This window comes from Callospermophilus lateralis, chromosome 6, assembly GCF_048772815.1.
Source record: "Callospermophilus lateralis isolate mCalLat2 chromosome 6, mCalLat2.hap1, whole genome shotgun sequence".
NCBI classification, from domain to species: Eukaryota; Metazoa; Chordata; class Mammalia; order Rodentia; family Sciuridae; genus Callospermophilus; species Callospermophilus lateralis.
Window position 1 is genome coordinate 13,148,458 of NC_135310.1, and position 22,204 is coordinate 13,170,661.

Below are 22,204 nucleotides of genomic sequence, written 5' to 3' on the forward strand. Positions count from 1 at the left end.
AACCTTATTGTGTTTGATAGCTGTATATCTGTGTTGCTGTGGTTCCTCAGTCCTATAGATACACTGCATGAGAGGGGGTCTGATGTTTTTCTTCCTTTAATGTGTCTTCTGCTTTATTGATCTAGCTCATCACACTGTACAACATGCCTAGGTGCTAGCCGTCTTTCCCTCATGGGCTAAATAGTACCTATTATCCTGCTTCAACAAATAGTGAATTAATGCAGTGGCTGGCACATGGCCAGCATTCACAGATATTTACTGAATGAATAAATATTAGCTATACCCTTGTACTAGATGTTAGGAGCTAGTTGGTTGGAAGAGGAAGAGGAGAAAAAGCTCTATATAATGTGAAGGAGGTTCAACCTTTAAGGGATTACAGTTGCCAAGGCAAAATGTAAATCAATACCTGTAATTGAAAGGAAGAATCACTAAGGGCCAAGAAAACTTCTATGCATATTTGGAAGGTAGAATAGGGAGGGCTTGAAGGAGATATAGGCAGTAGCATTTAGAATTTTCACAGTTTAGTGTTAGCTCTGGTCCTAGATTGAGTACTCATGAATGTGGAAGGGCTCTTCCCTAGTCGTTGAAACTATGCACACACTGTTTTTTTTTTTTCCCTTGGCTGGCTAACAATTTCTTCCCCCTCAAGGTTAATGACTAATCTAAATGAGCCTTAGCTCACTTTGCAAATATGAATACTATAATATGGCAAAGTGTAACGTGAAGAGCTGCCAGTCTGCCGAGATTAATTTGAGAAATTGAAATACTGCAATAGCGTTAAGCGTTACATTGTCATTTTTTCAAACAATAAATAAAATAATTCCACTTGTAACGAGGTCAGCGGAATGGAAAAGCAGTATTGTGATACGAAACATTTTAAACGAACAGAACGTGTAGACCATACTTCTTCTTCTTCTTCTTTTTTTTTTTTTTAAGTGTACTGTTGTTCACGTTCAGAGACTGTTCTGCTCCAATAGGACCAGGGCCTCACGCGAGCCAACCGGCTCTCCAGGATGCACGCTGGAGCTACAGCCTGCCCCTTGAAAAGGAAAGTACGGCCGGGACGCTCAGGGTGTGCGCTCTCGGGGCTTAACCAGGGAAAGTAACCAGAGTCGGATCCTCCCCCTCCCAGGAGTGTCTCCCGGGTCTTTGGCCCCGCCTTCTCTTTTATTCGGGTAGCGACACCGGGAGCTGAAACTTTGTAATCCGAGCGCGCACGCTCTGCGCTCCTCCCTGCCAGGGCGGCCCCTGAGCGCGGCGCAGGAGGTGGGGCCCGCGGGCGGGAAGGCTCCGGGCGCCAGCACACGCGGAGCGGGGACCCAGCAGAGCACACGGCGCACCGAAGGAGCCCAAGGGGAGCGGAGCGCGCGTTCTGGGAGCCGAGGAAGCGGTCCCAGGCCGAGAGAGTCCCGGGCCGAACTGAGGCCAGGCGTCTGGAGTCGCAGCCCTGCATGTCCGCAACTGCTGTCGCCCAGGAGCAGCAACTGTGCCCGGGGTCCCGGCGGCGGCGGCGGGGAAAGGAGCCGAGCGCAGCTGGACTGTGGCAGTTGGAGGAGGAGCTGCGCAGCTGTCCCCTGCGCTGGCAGCCGGGCCGCACTCCCCTGACTGAGCCGCGCCGGGATGACCCGTTGACCGCTGCCATGCAGCCTTGACGGGGCGCTCTGGCGCGCAGGGGACGAGCCGCGGCGCAGGCAGCACTTTACCGCTGACTCCCTTAGCCCAGCGGGTAGCGAAGCCCTTTACCATGGAACCCGTGACCAAGTGGAGCCCCAAACAGGTGGTGGACTGGACTAGAGGTGAGCGGACCTGGGGGGCCCCCGGTGTCCTGCAGCCCTGGAGTGGGGCCGGCTGGAGCTGGGGAGGGGATGCCCAGCCCCTCCTGCAGGCGAGACAAGGCGAGAGCACAGCGCGGTGACAATGCAAACTTCTGCCGAGTGGCCTTTGCGCCCCTTTCGTGTGTGCCAGCTCTGAGCTGTTCCTTTCGGGGGTGCGGATGGTGGCAAGCCGAAGGGAGCCCCATTTTAAAAACAGGAGTGGGGATTGCCTTTCTCTGGGGATAAGGACTGGGGATTCGGGGCTTGGCGCTGGGGGCGCCCTCCCTGCCTGTCCGGGTGCCATACCCGGGAACCTGGCTGCCGGTCCGCGAGCGCAGAAGCACAAGGCGCCTTTGTGTGGGTGACTATCGCTGGACCTTGTAAATGCTGCCTGCCCAGTGCAGTCCGCGGGCATGACCGGGCGGTTGGACAGGTAAAGGGAGACCGCGGCCCTGGCCCAGCCTGTCTGTTTTGGTTGGAAAAGACGATAGAGCCCGCAGCACGGAGCCAGCATTGTGGCGTTTGCGCTGGAGAGAAACCTAGAGCCAAGGCTCCCGGGGAGGCGGTGACTTTAGCTCGGGAAGGCGCCAGTACCCCCCGGTGGCGCAGGGTTTTCAGGCCACATTTCTCCCGGGAAGGAGAGATCTGTTTTGAAGCCCTGTCTTCAGTTGTGCGGGGATACGCAGTGGGTGATGGGCGGCGAAACAGGGCTAAGGGTTTACTCCTCGTTGTCTGTACTTTTTAGCGCCTCCCAAGATTCCCAGCAAAAGGTGCTGGAGGCTTCTCAAACCCCTTTGTACTCTTCCAAGAGAACAAAGTCCACCAACGACCAGCAGATTTTCAGGGGTTCCCCCTCCCCACTTCAGCACCTCTGTTTGAAGTTACTGTCTTTTTTCTTTTTTCTTTTCTATCTGCTCTTTCAGGTGAGGAATGGTGTCCTTTCTCAATATTATAACTAGAATTGTATAGCGCTTCACAGTTTGCTAAGAGCTCTATGTTATTGCCCTTGGTCGTCCCAGTAGGCCTGTGAGGTAGGTGATGCTGGTAAGATCAGCTCATCCTCAAACTCTCACCCATGGCTGCAGCATCATGGAAACCCATCATCTCATTTCTCATGCCTGTGCCTGTCATAGACCACTGGAATGGGCTATCAGGTGTGTGGGTTGTGCTCTGGGTATGTCTGACCATTTCCTGCTCCTCTGGGAAGGGAAAGAATACATCCTCCTTGAGAAGGGTGACCAGGATTTCCTGGATTCTTGGGTGAAACAAGGATGAAAACAACAAATACTTGGATACTGTGCCTCCATTTGTCTGGACAAATGGTAAATAGCATTGCCAGTGCATGGTAGACTTAAAAGCTATATACTTGCCAGTGCCCTAGTTGGAAATGAAGTATATTTTTCCATTCAAGATGCTACCAAATCCCCACCTAGCAACTGCTGAGACTAAGCTGGTGATCATTTCACCTGTATGTCCATCCTCAAGGACAGCATGAGAAACTGGTGATTTCAGCAACTTGGCCTCTTGAACCTCTCTGTTCAGTAATGGTAGCCAATAGCCAAACTGGCTCTTGGGTTCTTGAAATGTGGCTATTCTGAATTATGAAGTGCTCTAAATATAAAATGCATGTCACATTTGAAGACTAGGTATGAAAAAAGAATGTTAGATTGTTAATAATTTTTAAACTTATTGCATGCATGTTGATAGTATTTACATTTATTTCATATTGATAGTAACCCAATAGATTTATATTGGGTTAAATTTGTCATTAAAATTAGTATAACCTATTTATTTTTATCTTCTTAAGTAAAATTTAGTTATCCATGGTTCATGTTTGTGGCTTACATTGTATTTCTATTGGACAATACTGCCCTAGAGGCACGAAAGGGTTACATCTTGACTTTTCTGAGTCTCTACCAGCCTATTTGATAATGTACAACAAGAAAAATGGTAATGGGCATACAAGAAGCTGTGAGTAAGATCTTCACACCCTTAAGATTTGTCATTGGTGTTTTTATTTATTTTTTTCTTTTGGCCCCTCTTGGGATTGGGAGAGAAGTGTAAATTCACAGGCTGTTATATTTGTTTAGCATTTAAAAGGAAGAGCTGATTAAAATGTGTTTTTGATATCCAATTGCCTTGACATTGTGTCTGAGCCAAGGTTGCTTTCATCTAGAAAGAGTTTTCTACTGACCTGAAAGAGTCAGTGTGGGTGGCTGAATACCTTTGATACTTATTAGGTTACATACCTGTGGCTAGCACTTGGCAACTTCATACAAAATACTTGTGCACTTTTGGACCCTTAAGTACAACCTCATAGAAAGACCTGGATATTTCCTTTGTTTGAATCTAAAAAAAGATGAAAGGATCCAATGTATGACTGACGTAGGTGACAAGAGGCCACATTCTTCCAGACTGCATGGCACATGAATGTTTTTTAAAATAACGATGTTCAGGTATTGACTTTTAATAAATTGTTGACTTATGCAAAGTTGTTTGCTTATAGGACTATTTTTAGTGGTCTCTGCTAATCTCTCCTTCCAACCCTCATTTTATAAATACATCCCCAGATAAATAGCTCTTCATGTAGACTTTGCCACTCTTGGTATTGTGTGAATATGAGTGTGGTGATTATGAGCCCTGGAGAAAGCCTGAGGTTTAAAACTAAGCCTGGCCACATCTGCAGCTGAGCTCATGTTGATGTTGTAAGCCAGCTTCATGCCTTAGAAAAGAAGTTGCTGTCTGCAGAATGAATTAATTCATCTAGTTTTTAGTTTTCTCATAATGTTAATAAATGCTCAGTAAATATTAGCATTGTATCAGGCATAGGTCTAAGTGTTGTATGAATGGCAACTCATTTAATATGCACAACCAGCCTTAGAAGTAGGAAGTGTTCTTTTCATCTTGTAGTTGAGAAAACCAGGACACTAGTGTCACCCAGCTGGCGGGTAGCAGAGCAGCATTTGACCCCAACTGGTTAGATTCCGCCTCAGTCTGTCTTCTCAGGAGTTTCTTCTAGACACACAGAGACTCTTCAGCTTAGCCATCTGTAGGCCTTTAGGATTCTCATGATTTAATTATCAGATTATGTGTTAGTGGAGGAGAATCCTCCTTTGTGTGTATGTTTCATTCTGTATATTCTGTGTATACGAATATGCCAGAAAGTTATTTATAAATCAAATTAATTCATAGCTCATGGCACCTTGCCTTAGTAAAGACTTTTGCAAAACAAATGGATCTTTTACAACATGGAGAGTTGGCTGCACAGAAGAGCCAGAGGATTAACCAAATGAGGGTTTTGTTGTTCTCTGCTAAGAGTCTGGGGATCACTGGCCAGGCAGGATAAAATGGGGGCTCTGGTGCAGTCTGCAGCCCAGGCTCCTATGTCTTCTCTGACACTCCCAGCACATGGCCAAGGGGTGGCTCAGCATGTCATGTCCATTTCATACTTAATACCTCAGTGTAGGTGGCGTCGCTACCCCCTGTATTGTGCTCCTATTCCAGGGAGGAGCAAGGAGAACCCACAGAGGCTCAGCCTGGTGGCTTGGAGTCTTCCTCTTAGAGTTCTCTGAGATTCCATCCAGGGTCCCTGCCTCCATTTTAGTTGCAGAACTGTCCCGCGGCCACCTCATGCTGTCAGGGAGAGGTCACTGTAGTGTTTTTTTTTGTTTTTGTTTTTTGTTTAAGTGTGGTATATTGTGGCCTTGGAAAAAACTGGGATGTGGTCAGTAAGGAAGAAGGGGAGAATAGACAGTGGTGGGCGGCCTGTGCCTCTACCACACAGGAGCTCACACACACTGATTTTCATAGATGAGCTTGCATATTGTCAGTACCCACCACCTTTCCTGTTTCATCCAGCCCAGGAGCTTAGTTTTAGGAATAGTGTTATGACTTCTTCCTGGTAAGTCTTCTCAGGTCAAAACTTTGACTTATCTGAGGTCTTTGTTTCCAAACTTAATTTAAATGTTAGGAGATTTGTTAAATGCAGATATGCAAGTAGTCTTTGTTTTCAGGCCATTGGGGAGTGTGCTCAGCAAGGAGGAGGGGGACTGGTTTGTCCCAGCAGGCCTGTCCGACCCTTGGCCATGATCAGCCCAGTTTTCATTCTAGAACAGAAGTCTTCCTGGCCAGAAGGGTCTGTTACCTTTCCCATCTCCATTCAAAGTGCAAAGTTTTTCCTCCTGGATAACTGAGCCTGCGGGATTGCAGGCATTGGCCTGTGCTCTTACCTTGTAATGTCTACTAGTAGACGGTAGCCAGCAATCTTAACGTGGCTCTCTGTGTGGTCACGTAGGGGCTGGATTTCCATGTCATCTCTAGAGGGCTGGTCCACTGGAGACCCTTGAGCATACCACCTTGTCCTGTTATGCCCTTCCCACCACCACCTATATGGAGGCCAGTTCTTTTTTGTAACCTGGTTCCAGTTTAGCGAATAACTTTTCTTTTAGCTTCTGTGGTCACTAGAACAGAGAGGACTTTTCATTTTTACTGCAGTTGTAGGTCTACCTTTCATCCATAGGTTAAAGTACTTTTTTCATCCTACTCTGTCTGGTTCTAGTCTAGTTCCTGACTCCAATGATAGGTTTTCTGGATCATAATATTGGAAAAACATTGATTGAATCATTTATTATATGGCAATGTTGATCTATGAGCTTGATTTTTGGATTCCCTCATTTAACTCTCAGGAAACCCAAGGAGCTGTAGGAACTATGTGAGCACATAGGGAGGAAACCGAGGCAGAGAGAGGATTTGCTTAGGGTGGCATATTGTGAGTGGTGGTGCACAAACTGTCCCCGGCTCCATGGCTTCTTCACTTGGTGCCTTGCACCAGGGCAGGGAGGTTTGGTGGTTGGGAGCGTGGGCTTAGGAGTCAGGCTCCATTTGCATCCCAGTTCCGCCTCTGTAAATTACTGCTCCTGTTTTTATTGTTCCCTCTTTTCTTTTATCCTATAGCTCCAGGACATGAACTGTTCTCTCTGAGCAGTTGGGTCTGTCCTAAGGTGAATTCCAACCATCCACGTTCATCAGTCTGTGCCAATGAGATTTCTCTAGTGTTTGCCAACAAGTCAGAGGGTCTGGGCAGGAATTGGAGCTGATCCAGAAGGTTCTTGAGTAGCTGAATGACAAATGTCTCTTGCCAACATCATGAATTTTTTTTTTGGGGGGGGGTCAGTCAATTCAAACCATAGTTCAATATTAAAAAAAAATTTTTTTTAATAGTAACTGGACCTTAGACAGGACAGCATTAGGATAGCTCTCGGACATCTGGTCCCTCACCAGGGGCATTGACATCTCCTGGGGGCTTTTCAGAGATGCAAAAGCTCAGGCCTGTTAAATCGCAATCTGTGTTGTAACAAGGTCCCCTGGTGATCCATGAAGCCATTACAAGTTGAGAAGACCAATTCTAGGACATAGCTGCAGAATGTTTTTGAACTTTACTGATAGTCTTGCCACTGTGTCATTGAGTTATCTGATCAGACATGTGCTTAGTCTGTTTTACTTAAGTTTTGGAGTAATGACATTTAATTTGAGGATGCTTGACTTAGCTACTCATTAAAACAGAAAAGCAATCTTAGGGCGTGTGCTTATATTTATGTAAGCACCACCTAGCAACAGCATCAGCTAATTCTTAGCAAACGAAATGAGACATTTCCCCTGAGATTTCTTACCTATCCCTTAGCACTTCAAGAGTTTCCACAACATCCTGTTTATTTTTTTGTTCTTAAGGCAATTAGGAAGGAGGAGTTTTGGGGTGGTTGGTGGTCACTGTGGCTGCAGCTTGTTCTCAAGATCCTCAGCGGGACTTGGAGGACAAGGTGGGCTTTTGGCTAGTTGCATTGACCCGTCGACTGTGACTACTTGGGATTCTTCACGTTTACCTGATTTTGAGGGGAGACTTCATTGATGATGGGAAATGACGTGGAATGTCACTTCGGGAATAGATAACCAGCACAGTTCTCAAAGTTTGGAAGGTCCTGTTGTGTTCAGGAGACCTCTTCCTGCTGGTCTCATCCATCCGACTAGCTTTTTGCATCTCATTGGGTGTAACCGTGAATACCTCTCTTGTCTGCCTCACCACTCCAGTGTCCCTGGCTTTCCCATGGCCGTCCCTAACCGGTTGTGCTTGGGGACATGCATGTTCTCACCTCACTTTCCCTTTTCACTTTCAATCCTGCCCTTCCTGGAGTCGCATCCCGGCTTGGCCTTGACCTAGGCTTTGAATGGATCGATTGAGTCTTACTTCCATGAGTTCAGCAGAGCACTTCCAACAGATTTGTTCTTTCCGATCTTTTCACAGGCCTGGAGGAGGCCAGGACAGGCACATCTGCATTGCAGATGAGCAGAATTGAGGCTTTTGGAAGTTAAATGGGTTGTCCAGAGTCCGAGGGGGAGGTGCCAGGACCAGATTTCACAGGCTTCTGTTGGGTTCCTCCTCTGGTCACGGTGGGCACCTCCCAGTTCCTTCCTGATCCCAGGTGTGGGAAGGGGCAACTTCAAGGAACCTCTTTCCTGATTGTTTCTTTGGGATTCACAGTCACGGGACTTGTTCCTTTTCTTTTCTTGCTTTCAGTACACAGCTTATGGAGGGTCCTAGAGTTTTTGAACTTGACCTTTTTGCAGCTGGGGTGTTACTAGCAGTTCCTTTGTCGAAGTTCGTTGATTGTGTTGTATTGTTTCAGAAGGCAGCTAGCTCAGTCAGGGAATGAATGATTCTTTGAGGTTCAGCCTCTTATGAAAACTGACACAGTGTTTGCACACAACCTGCCCGTATCCCACACTGTATTTTGAGTCATTGCTGCATTACTTAGACTATCCTAAGACAAGGTAATGCTATGTCAATAGTGGTTATGCTGTATCTTTAGGGCATAATGACAGGAATAAAAAGTCTAAACGTGCCCATTCCAGACATTTTTTTTCCAATCTGCAGTTTATTGACTCTCCGATGGGGAAGCTGTGGCTATGGAGCACTGATGGTGATTCCTGAGGACTGAGTCATTTCCAGGTCTTGTTCCAGGGGCAGGGATCTGGGTGGTCCCTGCTTTAGTGTGGTAGGTGTGGGAGATGACAAATACAAAGCATATGAATGAGCAAATAGAACTGATCCGTGTCAAAAGGAAAGTGAAGCATAGATGTGAAGGAGGGTGGGTGGGTAAAGGGTCCTTTGGATGGAGCGATCAGGGAAGCCTTTCTGAGAAGATGACATGTAGGTGTGAATGGCAGGAAGGAACCAGCCATGGAAAAACTAGGGAGAAGGGCATCATAGGAGAGGGCATTAATAGCGTATGCAAAGGCCCAGTGGTAGGAGCTTGGAGGGTTTGTGGAATGGAAGGTTGTGGAGTCCTGAAGACTGAAGGTGGTGGGGTTGTGGGGTGGTGGATGGAGAGGAGGTGAGAGACACAAAGAGACCAGATCTTGAAGGGTCTTGTATGTCACTGTCAGGTGCTTGCCAGTTTTTTTTTTTTTTTTTCCCTGATGGGAAGCAGAGGCATGACATTATCTGATCTGTGTTTGGAGAGATCCTTGTGGCTTCCTGGGGCAGCAGTGAATTCAGAAAGCCCTGCTGAAAGGTGTTGCAATATTGTGGAGATGATGGTGTCTTGGACTCCCGTGTTGGTGGTTCCAGCTTCTCGGTAGCCAAGATCTAGGTACAGCCGCAGCTTCAAGTTTCAGGAACTGAATATTATATGGGAAATTGGAACTTCTGTTTCTTTTTCTCCCCCTCGTCCTGATTGCTCCCTTGCCATGAAGATGGTCATTTAAAATAGAGGCACACTCCGACTCTGCCTCCACATGCTTTTCCACGTCACTGTTCTTTTCCGGCACATTTTGCTGGAGCTACAGTTTCTGAACTGCTTATTCATCTATGAATAGGGTTTTTGTGAAAGTGGACTCAGCCTAGTTTGTTTTCTTTGACATCAACTGGCTAACTGAACAGTTTTTAACCTGCGACCAGAAGGGCAAACGCAGTTGTGTTTATTAGGACAAAGAAAGTCCTTAGACTACAGATCAATAGGTGGTAAAATTAGAAAGCCTTCTACATGAAAACTTCTGGAACTTTCTATTTGAGTGATGGAACTGGCAGATCTGACTTAAAATATTTTGCTCTGCTGACAGACTGTCCTAATTTTTTACTTTAGAGAATATAGCCATTCTGGTTGAATAGATGCTATTTTGGGAAATTACCAGCAAGTAAGAATTGGACACTTTTTTTTTCTTTTTTCTTTTTAGCACTTGGTGCATCAATTCTCAATAGGGGAAAGCAAGTGGGACAGGGAATTGAAGGCTTGTCACAGAGCAGCCTGGAAGCTTTATCCTGTGACACAGGCTCACCTTCTAGGCCACCTTTCAGGAGACCATCTGTAGAGACCTGTTGGAGGAGAACCTCTATGTGTTATTTGCCAAAAGGCAGGATTATCATAATCTCAGTCATGCTTCCCCAGGAAAACCTTTTAGTGAAAGAAGCGTTCTATTTCCTGTTTTCAAAGATAGAAGAGAGGGGAAATTCGGTGCTTTGGGTTTGGGGGAGTGTGTGTATGTGTGCATTTCCAAACTGACTTAAGTATGTGTTAATGGAACCGTCTTGCATGTTCTCAGAGTAGCTTTAGATCACAGCGTCTTTAAGAGATGCAGGGCAACGTACCAGCTGGCACGTGATCTGTGAAGTAGCAGAAAACTAGCGCACTGTGCAGGGTGGACCCGCTGAGGGACACCTGTTGGAGCTGGCAGCACCATCTTAGCACGGATCTGGCTGGAGACTTCACTAACCATGAGCAGATGACAGGTTTGGGAGCAGCATTTCTGAAGACGGCTCTGTCGACACAGAAGCTTAAAATAGTCACTAATAAGATATCAAAAAAACAAAAACAACTCTTCCCTGCTAGTGAGACATCTGAGACTCACGGGATGAGGTGGTTTGACTCTTAGCACCCCAGGCCAACTGGAAGACATTTCTGGGGAGCCAAGCTGTAAAGGGTGGCTTTTCTGAGGGCTTTCTTCATTCTTGTTTGAATGGTAACAGAGATCAACTGTCCCTGAGGAATAGGGAAACTGAAGGGGCATCTGTCAATATGTTATAAATGATTACTAAAGATTTTTTCTTTTTTAACAATTCATTTCTCTTTTCTTTTTTAAAATTTATTCTAATTAGCTAGTTTTTAAACTAAGCTTTTCAAGACACCTAGCCACATACGGGTGGTGGCTCCCAGAGACTTCTCACCGTTGTCCTTGAACCTGTTTCCTCAGCACCAGCCTCCCCTGGGAGCACAGACATTTGTGTTCTCAAGCCCAGACACACAGAAACTCCAGGGTGGGACCCAGGACGCTGGGTCTTAACAGGCGCCTCAGGTGATTCTGGTGGAGGCTGAGAATGGAGAGCCACTGGTCAGAAGCCTTCACATGGAACACACACAAGTCAATGGCAAGAGCCAGACGGTCCCATAGCTTCTGCTCACGGTTGCCTTTTAGCTGATACATGATTTTGGTCAGGAAGGAGGGCTTTTCCATAGGGATGGTGTGGCCTATTGAAGTGGAGGAGCTCAATGTGCCTGGGTTGGTTAAGTGTCCTTGCCACAGTACGGGCAGGGGAGAGTTAAGGCTGTAGTTCCTGGGCTCCTGGCCAGCTGCTCAGTGCCAGGCCCGGGGCATCCTGCTCTGTGCCTCTGTGAGAGCTCAGCCCCACTCAGCCCCAGGAGGCCGGCAGCGTTTCACAGGTCGGAAGGGACCTGTTTAGGTTGCGTGCGGAATTTCCAGACTGTCCTCAAATGGAGGAGCAGAATGTAACACCTCCCCCATCCACCTGGGGAAGAGAATGGACGGTTGTTCTTCCCCACTCAGCTCCGGGATTTTGGCTTCGAACAAAACGCAGAGATGCAGAGAGAAGTGGGGGAAAGACAAAGCCGAGAAGAGAAATACTGGCAGGGACCACTCTGTGGCACTCCAAGGTCAAGAGCTCCTTTGTCTCAGTACAGGGATGTTGAGTCAGTGCAGGTGGAGTGACAGCCCCACAGCCGTGAGCAGAAAAAGGACGCCGCAGCAGTGAACCTGAGGGCCAGGATGGTGTGGAGGCTGCAGCAGGAGCCGCAAACTCAGGCCGCTGCAGGGGTGATCAGGCAGTGCAGAGATGGAGTGGGCTGGTGTGATGTGGGCCTTACAGCTCGGCTTTACAGAAACGTCCTCCAGGTGGCCCCGGGTGCTGAGAGTCACACCACCTCATCCTGTGTCTCACATGTCTCACTAACAAGGAAGAATTGTTTTTTTTTATTTTTATTTTTTATTTTTCCCAATACTTAGGGCAGACTGAGACCCACAGACACAGATATTGTTCATTTTCTGCTGATCGTGGACCTAAAGTTTCCAGATCTTTAGATTTTTTTTTTTTTTTTTTTGGTTGTTGTTTTTCTCTTTTCAAATGAATCCAGAAATCAATTTCTATGTGACATTTCCCAGGTTTTAGAAAACCATCTATGGCTTTTCGGCATAGGCCAAATAAAAACCTCTCTGGGCCAGTTTGTAATTCCCTCTGTGGATAGCAAGCACCAGGTATCTGTTGTCTGTGTTAGTTAGCTTTTTGTTCCCGTGACCAAAATATCTGACAAGGACAACTTAGAGGAGGGAAAGTCTATTTTGGCTCACTGCTTGGGGGGTTTAGTCCACGGTGGGCCAACCCCATGGCCGTGGGCTCAAGGGGAGGCAGAACATCATGGTGGACGGGTGCAGTGAGGAGCACTGCTCCGTTGTTCCTGGTGACCAGGAGGCAGAGACAGGAAGGGCTGCAGGAAAGATGCTGCCTTCCAGGGCAGCCCCCAGGGTCCCAGCTCCTCCAGCCACACCCCACCTGCCTACAGTTACATCCCAGTCTGTTCAAACTAGGATGGACCGACTAGGTCACGCCTCTCATCACCCAGAAGATTCCTGCGTCAACACCGGGGCTTTGGGGGGACACCCGACATTTCTAATGAGAAATATTCTAATGAGAACGATTCCTGTAAGATGTGAATATAATTGTCTACAGAATAATTCATCAGCTATTTAGTGATTTTTTTTTAACCTATGATTTCATTTTACCGTTTACCCAGCTCCATTGTTTCTAAAATCACAACGCACAATTCCAAGCAGTTGTTGTTAAGCCAGAAATATGGATGTCTTGCTGGACCCAGACTGTTGGCTAGTCACTCTTCAGTACCAGCACAGGAATTGGCATGGGTTGAGGGACTGTCTGCAGGACTGGCTTTGTAGTGTTGGCCTGTTTCTGTTGGTACTGTCGGATTTCATGTGTAACTTAAAATAGAGTATATGTCCAGATTTTGCTGTGGGTCTGTAGGGTCCTGTTTGAATTACTGTACCGTGAATTGGCTCAAGGTTTTTATTTTTAGTTCTTTGTATCTCATGGTGCTATGATTGGCAAACTGCTCATGAAAAATTATGGTTTATTTTAACCTTTCAGTCTGCCTCATAAGCACACAGGCTGTGTATATATGTATCATATACACAGATTATACACATACACAAGCAGACACACCTGTGTGTATATTCATAATAAATGATGTTTTGTTAAACCTTCATTGGGTTTTCATTTCAACCATTAATTTCTTTTTAAAAGCTTTTGAAAAACAGATATAGATTCTCCTTTTTGTGCCAATTACTAGGCTTCACGCTAGGGACAGGAAGGTGAGTGGGTTTAGTTGAAGCCTGTCTATGGGAAGCTCATGGTTTCGTAGGGAGACAACATTTATTGAGAGTCTAGCAAGCCTGCCCTTGCTAAAGCTCTTCATGAATTATCTCATTTAATCCTCACAATGTGTATTTGATGCTGGGACTTTTATCATCTTTATCTTAGAGTTAAGGAAAGCAGGCTCTCATGTATCTGAGGTCACATGGTGAGTAAATGGGGCTTGAATAAAAAAAAAAATGTTTGATTCTAGGATCAGACATCTCCCCTTGCTGCTCTTTGATAGGGACTTACATAAGTTTGGCCTATTAAGAAGTTTCCAGAACAAGGGAAAAAAATACGTTATTAAGAGTCTCGAATTGGCCTACTTCAATTTAACCTGCAATTTACCATTGAATTAAAAAAATCCAGAGAATACTGTGTCTGTTCCTTTTCTCTCTCTCACTTTTTTTAAACTTTATTTTGTTTATTTATTTTTTATGTGGTGCTGAGGATTGAACCCAGAGCCTCACATGCGTGAGGCAAGCGCGCTACCACTGAGCCACCTTTTCCTTCTCCCTTAAACATTCGACTGGACTGTGGTAAATGGAAAAAAAAGATAGATTTAAATACATTTAACAGGGATTGAGCGACTTTGGGTAGACACTTAATATTTTAGGTTCTAATGTGCTATATGTTCAAATTCTGAGATGCTGTGACTCTGTGTTTAAAGGACTGCGAGGGAATCCATCAAGAGGCCCCCGCTGGTTATCTGCAGGTGGTGGAACCGAGGCGCATTTCATTCTCTCCCTGGTCCACTTCAGGCACTCAGGTGGCTTTTCTCCTGTGCTCACTCAGAGCCCTGGGCGTCTTCTCCTCTGCCTCTCATCTGCCTTGGAATCCGTAACAGCCTTCAGGCAGATGTGACTCACCTTCATGTGGTCTCTCCAGGGTGGTGGCCCCTGAAGTCCTGGCTGCTGTGGCACACCTTCTAACTGCTAGCCCATATCTTTAACTTCTTCTGTGGTTTGGCCTGGGTTGGTTGGATGCATGCTCGTCTGTCCCAGCCATGTTGTCTGAGGACACATAAAGGATGTTGGTGCCCAGATTTTCCTGGTCATAAGTGTCACTGATAAGGGATCAGGTAGGTGGCTGCTGGCCCCGACTCGCAGAGATGCTGGCAATGTCGTCATTGTGCCCTGAGGCCCAGGGGACCGGTCTGTGTAACAGGTGGTGGGGTAAGTGTTTTTAGATGATCTGTGACCCACTGACTGTTAGAGTTTGTTTTTAATTTACTGGATCGTGGGGAAATCATACAGAGGTCTGAAAGGTGGTGTTGCGGACAGAACTGAACTGTGGGAGGGAGGAGGGCCCTGGAGTCCGATAGGGCAGCGCCTCATACAGAGGGGTGGGGAGCCATGCAGAGAGGTGCCTCCCTGGATCACCCTCGAAGCCTCGGCGGGTCTGAACGTGGGAGTGGGAGAGTGGGCACTCTGAAGTACAGGTCTCCTGCCTCAGGGACTTGGCGTGGCTGTGTCACTGAACGTGTGTTGGATTTTGGGGAAGAGCCGCTGTGTGGGTTTGGGGTGAGCACCCCTCATGGACACCCACCTCCACAGCAGTTCTGGTGTGTGGGTGACGCAGCTTGCTGAGCGCCACCGTCTTGCCGGGTTCTGGCATTTCAGGAAACAAAATGCCCTCTCTTACTGCAGCGCTCTGATTGTCTCCTGTTTTAATGAGGTGCAAATAGCATGCAGCTTCGCAGACGGAATGTGTTAAAGGGGGCTAGCGTTCGTTGAAATTCAGGTCCTTGAACTTGAGTGTGAAATGATGCAATATACACGACTATGTCACCCTGAATTATTCCTGCAGAGCACACCCTAAGTCACAGACGACAGAATACAACCCGGCGGCGCAGAGGCCTGCAGGAGGCTGTGAGTGGAGGTGTGAGGCTGTGCTGATGAGTGCCCCATGCACGTGGCCTATCCCTGCAGCCCTGTGCAGTGCTCAGTGAGATGCCCGTCCTGGCTAACCCAGCTGGCCACAGTTGCTGTGTGGTGGGTCAGCCAGTCCCTGACAACACTGGCTACTCAGAGCAAGCGGGCAAGTAGAAGACAGGACAGGGGAGAACCAAGGGTGTGCAGGGCCCCTCAGGGCCTGCCACTAAATGAAGGGGTGGTAGGTCCTTCCTGAATGGGTGTGACGTGGCCCGTTTTCCTAGTCATTGGCCCAGCCCTTAGGAGCAGGTGTGATTTCTTCTATGATTTCTCTCAGGGAAGGTGAACAGACCCTTTACTTTCAGCTATAAAACTATAGATTATTTTTCTTGTGTGCTGACTGGTTTAATATTTCTATTAAAACTTGACAATTTCTCATCTCTGATTTTTAAATGAAGACTAACCCCACCTACATGAAAATGAAGTTTTAAACTTGGACATATATTGCTGGAACACATTCGGAGCCATTGATTCTAATTTCCTCATCCACTGTCTGTAACTGGAGTTAACTGGCACCTATGCCAAATCTCAAGATGGTTGATATTCATTGTGAAAACTTTTGCCGGGCACGGTGGCACGTGCCTGTAATCCCAGCAGCTGAGGAGGCGGAGGCAGGAGGATCAGCTGAGGAGGCTGAGGCAGGAGGATCGTGAATTCAAAGCCAGCCTCAGCAAAAGCGAGGCGCTAAGCAACTCAGTGAGACCCTGTCTCTAAATCAAATACAAAATAGGGCTGGGGATGTGGTTCACTGGTCAAGTGCTCCTGAGTTAAATCCCCAGTACCAAAATAACAACAACAGACAACAACAACAAACATATCGAGTGCCTACTGTTTGCCAGGCCCTGTCCTGAGAGCTGAAAATATAGCAGTGATCAATAGCTTCTGTTTTCCAGGAGCTGATATTATAGTGGGGGTTGACAGATAATCAGTAAAATTCAGAGCATGAATTAGCCATGGGGAAAGACCACAGGTGGATGTGGAAAGGAGGTAGGGATACAGTTTTAACTCGAGTGACCAGGGAAAGATTTCAGTGAGAAGTGTGGCCACCAGGTGGAAGAGCGTTCTTGGCAGAGGGAGCACCCGCCATATTGAGGAGGTGAGGAAACCAGAGTGGCTCAGGTAGAGGAGCGAGGAAGAAGGGCAGAAGGAGCCAAGATGCAGGAGGAAAGGGGAGGCCAGATGGGTGGAGGCCTGTGACGTATAGGTGCTTTGGCTTTCACTCAGTATTTTGGGAGCCATCAGAGGGTTTTGAGCCAAGGAGTGACATCAGAGTCACATTTTAAAACAGATTATAATGGTGGCTGTGTGAGGGTGGAATTGGGGAACTGGATGAGGGGCTATGGCAGTAATCACGTGCAAGATGATGCTTGGTCCAGCTGGTGGCCGCCGGGAGAGGTGCTCATTCTCCGAGTGTTCTGAAAAGCCAGTGGAATTTACTCAGGGGTGGGGTGTGGGTATGAGAAGGTGCCCCTAAAGTGTTTGGTTTGAGGAACTGGAAGAATAGAGTGGCCGTCTACTGAGAGGTGCAAGAATGTGGGAGAAGCAGGCAGGGGAAGCTCTGGATTTTAAGGTTGCTGTTCCTGTGAGCCCACCAAGAAAGCAGGCAGTTGGATATATGAATCTGGATTAATGGGTGTGTGTGTGTGTGTGTGTGTGTGTGTGTGTGTGTGCTGGTAATAGAGAGAGACAGTTGGCGGCCATCAGAGTAGCGGTGGCTTGAGAGACTGAATGATATGGCCGAGTGAGCTACGACAGGCAGACAGGGGAGAAAGGCCAGCAGATGTTCTGTAGAGGACTGTGGGATGAGGAACCAGCACGGATTGCTGTGCACTTGCTGCCAGTAGGTAGGAGGACAACTGGGAGCTGGCAGTGTCCCGCGGCAAGAAGATGTTCCCAGGAGGAGGGCTGACCCGCTGGGCAAGAATGCTGCCGGCCTGTGAGAGACTGGCCAAGAACCAGCCTGGGGGAGGTCCTCGGAGAGGACAGGGGAGTGTTGGTGATTCGGTCAGGGGCAGGTGTCTGATTACAGCAAGTTTAAGAACAGATGTGAGAAGAGGAACCCATGTCCTGAAAACGCACCTCCTGCAATGAACTTGGCCCTGCTGTGTTCTCAGGATGATTTAAGCACTGAATGCATTTTTATTTTAGTTCCTTTTAAACTCCAACTTTTGTGATAGATAACCGTTTGGTAACTAGATATTGAATAAAATGGACATGTGAGGTCCTCCCTGACCTGGGAAACAGGACACGGTAGATGATGCAATCTCTCGAATACGAACAAAGCCATTCACTTAGTGAGCTGGCGAGGTACTGGTGGCTTCTACAGAGACGCGTTATTCAGCAGAAATTCCCTCTCTCTCCATTTTTTTTTTTTTTTCCACATAGGTTTTGGAAATGAAAATTTGGAAGTGAGATTAGATAGTCTCTATTTGGGTTCTGTGTTATTCCATAGCTCACTCAATTGTGTAGAAAAGATTGAAAATGGACAGACCCAAAGCCTTAGAAGAATTCCACGTGGCTGAGTTACCTCCATATCTCATAGGATTATCGGAAGCATCCAGAATACCACGGAATCAGATAGCAATAATGCATGTTGTAGCCCATGGGTAGAAGCCATTTGTTAGCAGGAAAATTGGTACAACTAGTGGAAACCTATCAACTTTAGATACAACTCATCAAACATTATTGAGCATCTGTCATGGGTAATGTTTTCTGCTAAGCACAGTGAACAAGACAGGGTCCCTGTTTCTTTGATACCTTTGGCCAGTTGGTGTGGAGTGGAGACAAGTCAACAGGCATTTAAGCTGGGGCCATCGTAGCTGCAGAGGAGGGGTATCTCACTCCAGGTTTGAACGGGGGCCTCCAGGGAAGACTTCTTGGAGGAAGAAACATCTAGATGGAGACCTTTCAGGTGAACAAGAGCTAACCAGGCCTTGTGTAGGGGAAAGAATGTTTTTTGGCTAAAACCTGTGAGGCAAGAGACAGCATGGCATTTGTTAGTGACAGAAAGAACTCTCCTGAGCTGGGTCTGATGTGAGGTGGAGAGTAGAAAGAGATGCGGCCAGAGAAGTGGGGCCTAGGGTGCCAGGTCACCAGGCCCTTTTTATGCCTGTACTAGCTGAAAACCCATGGTGAACTCTGCCCTCCTTGACGGGCACCTGGACCCACAGCACAAACACATCCTGAGTGTATCCATTGAATACTCTCAGACACATTTAAATGTGTATTTGTTTATTTAAATGCTTCTATTGTTACTATTGGATTCAGAATTCTATCACACAAACCCTGGCCTCGTTCATGGAGCGTGGTACCATACTGGGCTTGCCACCTGGAGAAGACTGGTCACCCTATTATGGGGAGCCCCTGGATCTTAGGGGAAACATCACTTAAGGGCTCTGTGAAAAAAGAGCCTTGATTTTGTGGTGGTTATTTATTTCCTTTGATTTGTGAAATGTAACACTGATCTGACTTTAATTCAGGAAACAGAAAAAGTCTTTGTTAAAAAATGGAAGGATCTACCGCATACTGACTTGAGCTAAAAGAAGAGACAGGAGTTCTGAGTGACGGGATGAGAGAGAAAAGGAAGCCGGTGGGGAATGGAGAGGTGTGAAGGTGGGGTGGCCGGAGGTGAGGAGCCTGGACTACCTAGGTTTTGAGGGGGTGTATCCTGGAGGTCACACCCTGGGCTGTGGGTGTTCTGTGTTATCACCCGTGATCTGCTGCTCCTTGCTGATTAATGATTAATAATGCTTTGGGCATAATGCAGTCTTTGTATGTTCAGAGACTGCAGTCTGGTGGAGTCAGCCAAAGCGAGGCAGTGTTTGGAATTGATTCTCTTAAAGTGGGCAGATATCATCTAAGGGCTGGAAAGGAGGACTCCCAGTGCCAACAAAGGGGTGCTCGGGCACATGAGTACCCCATTATTTACAGCTCTGCCTCTCTGCCTCATTTCTACTTGGTAAACCTCATGCTTAGTCTCTATACCCATAGACCTGCCAGAGTGGAGCGGTTTTTTTACCCGAGTCCTGAAAATAGCTACTATGAACACTTCAGACCCAGACCCCAGTGAATGCTGCCCTTGGCACAGCAGATGCAGAAGCAGCCACGTGGGTCTTCCTGTCTGACTTCCGGACCCTGCAGGATCACACAGTTTACACTTAAAACTGATGGGCTTGATGGTGGCAGGAGGAAAGGAAAAGAGGAGAACCACCTCTGAAGGGTGTGGCTGACCCCTCTCTCTCTCTCTCTCTCTCTCTCTCTTTCTCTGCATTGTTTTCTGGATGGTTATGGTGGTTGACATTGTCACTTCTTTCCCAGGGTTAAACATATCCTGAGTTCTGGGAAGGCTTCCATTTTCAACAATCGAAAGTTATAATTCAGAGGAATGTGGTTTTCAAATAATTTAACGAAGTAAATTTTTTGTTTTTAAATAGTTACTCTTTAAAAAAAAAAAAAAACAGCCCCAATTTTTCTGCTCCTGTCCCCCTTGGACACCCTCCCCCATCATTTCTGAACACGTGGTCCCTTGGAGGACATATACAGATTTTTTTTTCTTTCAATTTAACATCTCTATCTGCATGTTTTAACAATTTGAAATTGATTTCTGAGTTCTTTTTGTGTCTTTAGGTTTATTTTTACATTCTGAGGTTGTTTTGTTTCTCCTTTATTTTTTAAGAAAAGTCCCTAGCAGGATATTGCAAAAATATTTTAATTGCCTGGAACGTGCAAAGCCTTGGGTTCCGTTCACACCAACACACACACACACACACACACACACACACACACACACACAAACACACACACACACACACGATTAAGGTATTATGTATATTGGGACCTTTTTCATATTTTTTAATTTAAAAATTTAACTTGAGATAATATGTAACTTTCTGACCCTGCTGTAAAAGTTCCATCTCCTCAAATCATGGTCTCATAATCAAGGAGAAAAGGGACATTTTTTAAGAATAATAATGAAGAAATAAAAATATCAGTGCCTGTAAGCAATCTTAGGACTTTGGGGGAGATCTAGGAAAACTCTGTCTCATAAAGTGCAATTGTTTTAGGCTTCCTGGAAATGATAAACGAGGTGGGATCAGTCTTTCATAATGACTCATCAAAAGATCTCAATTTTGTGGCTTAAGGTAGATAATTATCATCGTTAGTGGTAACTATATAACCCAACATTATAAGAGCTTCGTAAGACTATCACATTGTTCTTATAAAAGCAGATTGCATAGTACAGATCTTGTTGATTTTGTTTGCTCTTTACAGACCCACAGTTGCAGTGTGAGTGACATATTGTGACAGTGTGATGTCAGGCATTTGGTTTGTTTCCTATTCCACATAGTGAGTGTCCTTTTTTCTCTTTGAATAACCATCGTTTTCCTCTGAAAGCCAAATATCCGTGTTAGCATTCCTTCTTGAGATGGTCAAGGGTAGACTCTGTTTATCTGCTCAAGTTAGAACCTGGAAGTGAAGGTCTTTGGTCAACACTCGATAGGGAGGAAGGTGAAACCTGAAAGTCTCTAACCAAGTTGGAATTAGCTTTAGAAATCATGCCTCTCCCTGGAATGTGTCTGTGTGGGGTGAAGGTAAAAGCCCAGCCCTCTAGTTAATTGCCTGCAGTAGAGGAATGATTGTGTTCCTCTCAAGGATTTTGCCTGGAGAGAAAATACATTCCTGCCTTCATTCATAATCTCTCTCTAGTGTGGTTGTACAAATTTGTGTGTTGGTGTGTGGGCCATTCCTCATTCTAAAACTCTTGTGGCTGTTGCAGTATGGCACAGGGGTTATGAGCCAGCCCCGTGGAGTGACTGCTGGAGTTTGGATCCTTGTCATTTACTACGTGTGCGATGATGGGCAGGTTATGTACATTGCTTAGTCAACTAGCTTATCTTCAAGTTTCGATCATGCTCCGACTGAACTTCCAGAGCTTGTGGGGAGACGCTAGGGAGATAAAGCAGGGGAAGCTGTTATCACGGCGCCTGCCATAGTGCAGGCACTCAGTGAAACGCCAGCTGCTGTTTCCGGTGCATGGACTACAGCACATCTTGAAAACTGCTCATCTCCAGTAGGATGTGGGATGGGTCGACTTCACATTAAGCAAGGCCACTCTGCCTTTTACAAATACGGAGTTACATATCAGCAAGAGGGATGGTAAGGAGAAAACTGGGTCACAAGTCCTTCCCAGGGTAGGTTGACATAAGATGGCATTGGAAGAGAAACCAGCTCTGCCTCTTACCCTTCACCACGTGGAGGAGAAATGGCAAATGATTTCCTAAATTTCTTTCCTTGGTGACTCCCCCAGCCTAGTGTTTTGGGACGTGGCAGTTGCCTCTAGTGAGATGTGGGATGCAGTCACTAAGTGACAGAGGGGAGCAGCCACCAAGCGCACCTTCAAGGACATGTTCCTTGCTTTATCATGGTCAGTGCCCTGGACTTACTACATTTCCTGCTTTACCGTGGCTTTTGATTACAGGTGGGTGTGACGGTAATAGATGGGTGTGTCCTCTGTGTAGCATGTTCACCACTGAGTGATTGTCCCAGCGGAACAGCCCTAGGTGGAAGGTGCTCTGTCTCACCAAGCCCAATTAAGGAAACCAGCCTGGTTTCTTCTTGGGAGCCAAGAGATTATTTCGTAAGATCTGCTCCTATAAGCACTGTGGGAAAAGCTGTCAGAGGGGCCCTGGCCGGTGTTCCTTGTTCACTGAGTTGCTTCCTAGTTTCCTAATCACAGAAAATCACAA

General features: G+C 46.6%; 1 protein-coding gene across 1 annotated transcript in view; it reads left to right on the forward strand.

The window, feature by feature from the left end:
* Window positions 1–1,251: 1,251 nt before the first annotated feature.
* Cnksr3 (CNKSR family member 3) overlaps window positions 1,252–22,204 on the forward strand; it is a 90,423-nt gene continuing 69,470 nt past the window's right edge. The window contains exon 1 of the mRNA XM_076858105.2: window positions 1,252–1,796. Within this exon, the coding sequence (XP_076714220.2) occupies window positions 1,745–1,796 (52 nt within the window). The 5' untranslated portion in view covers window positions 1,252–1,744. The remainder of the gene's footprint in view (window positions 1,797–22,204) is intronic.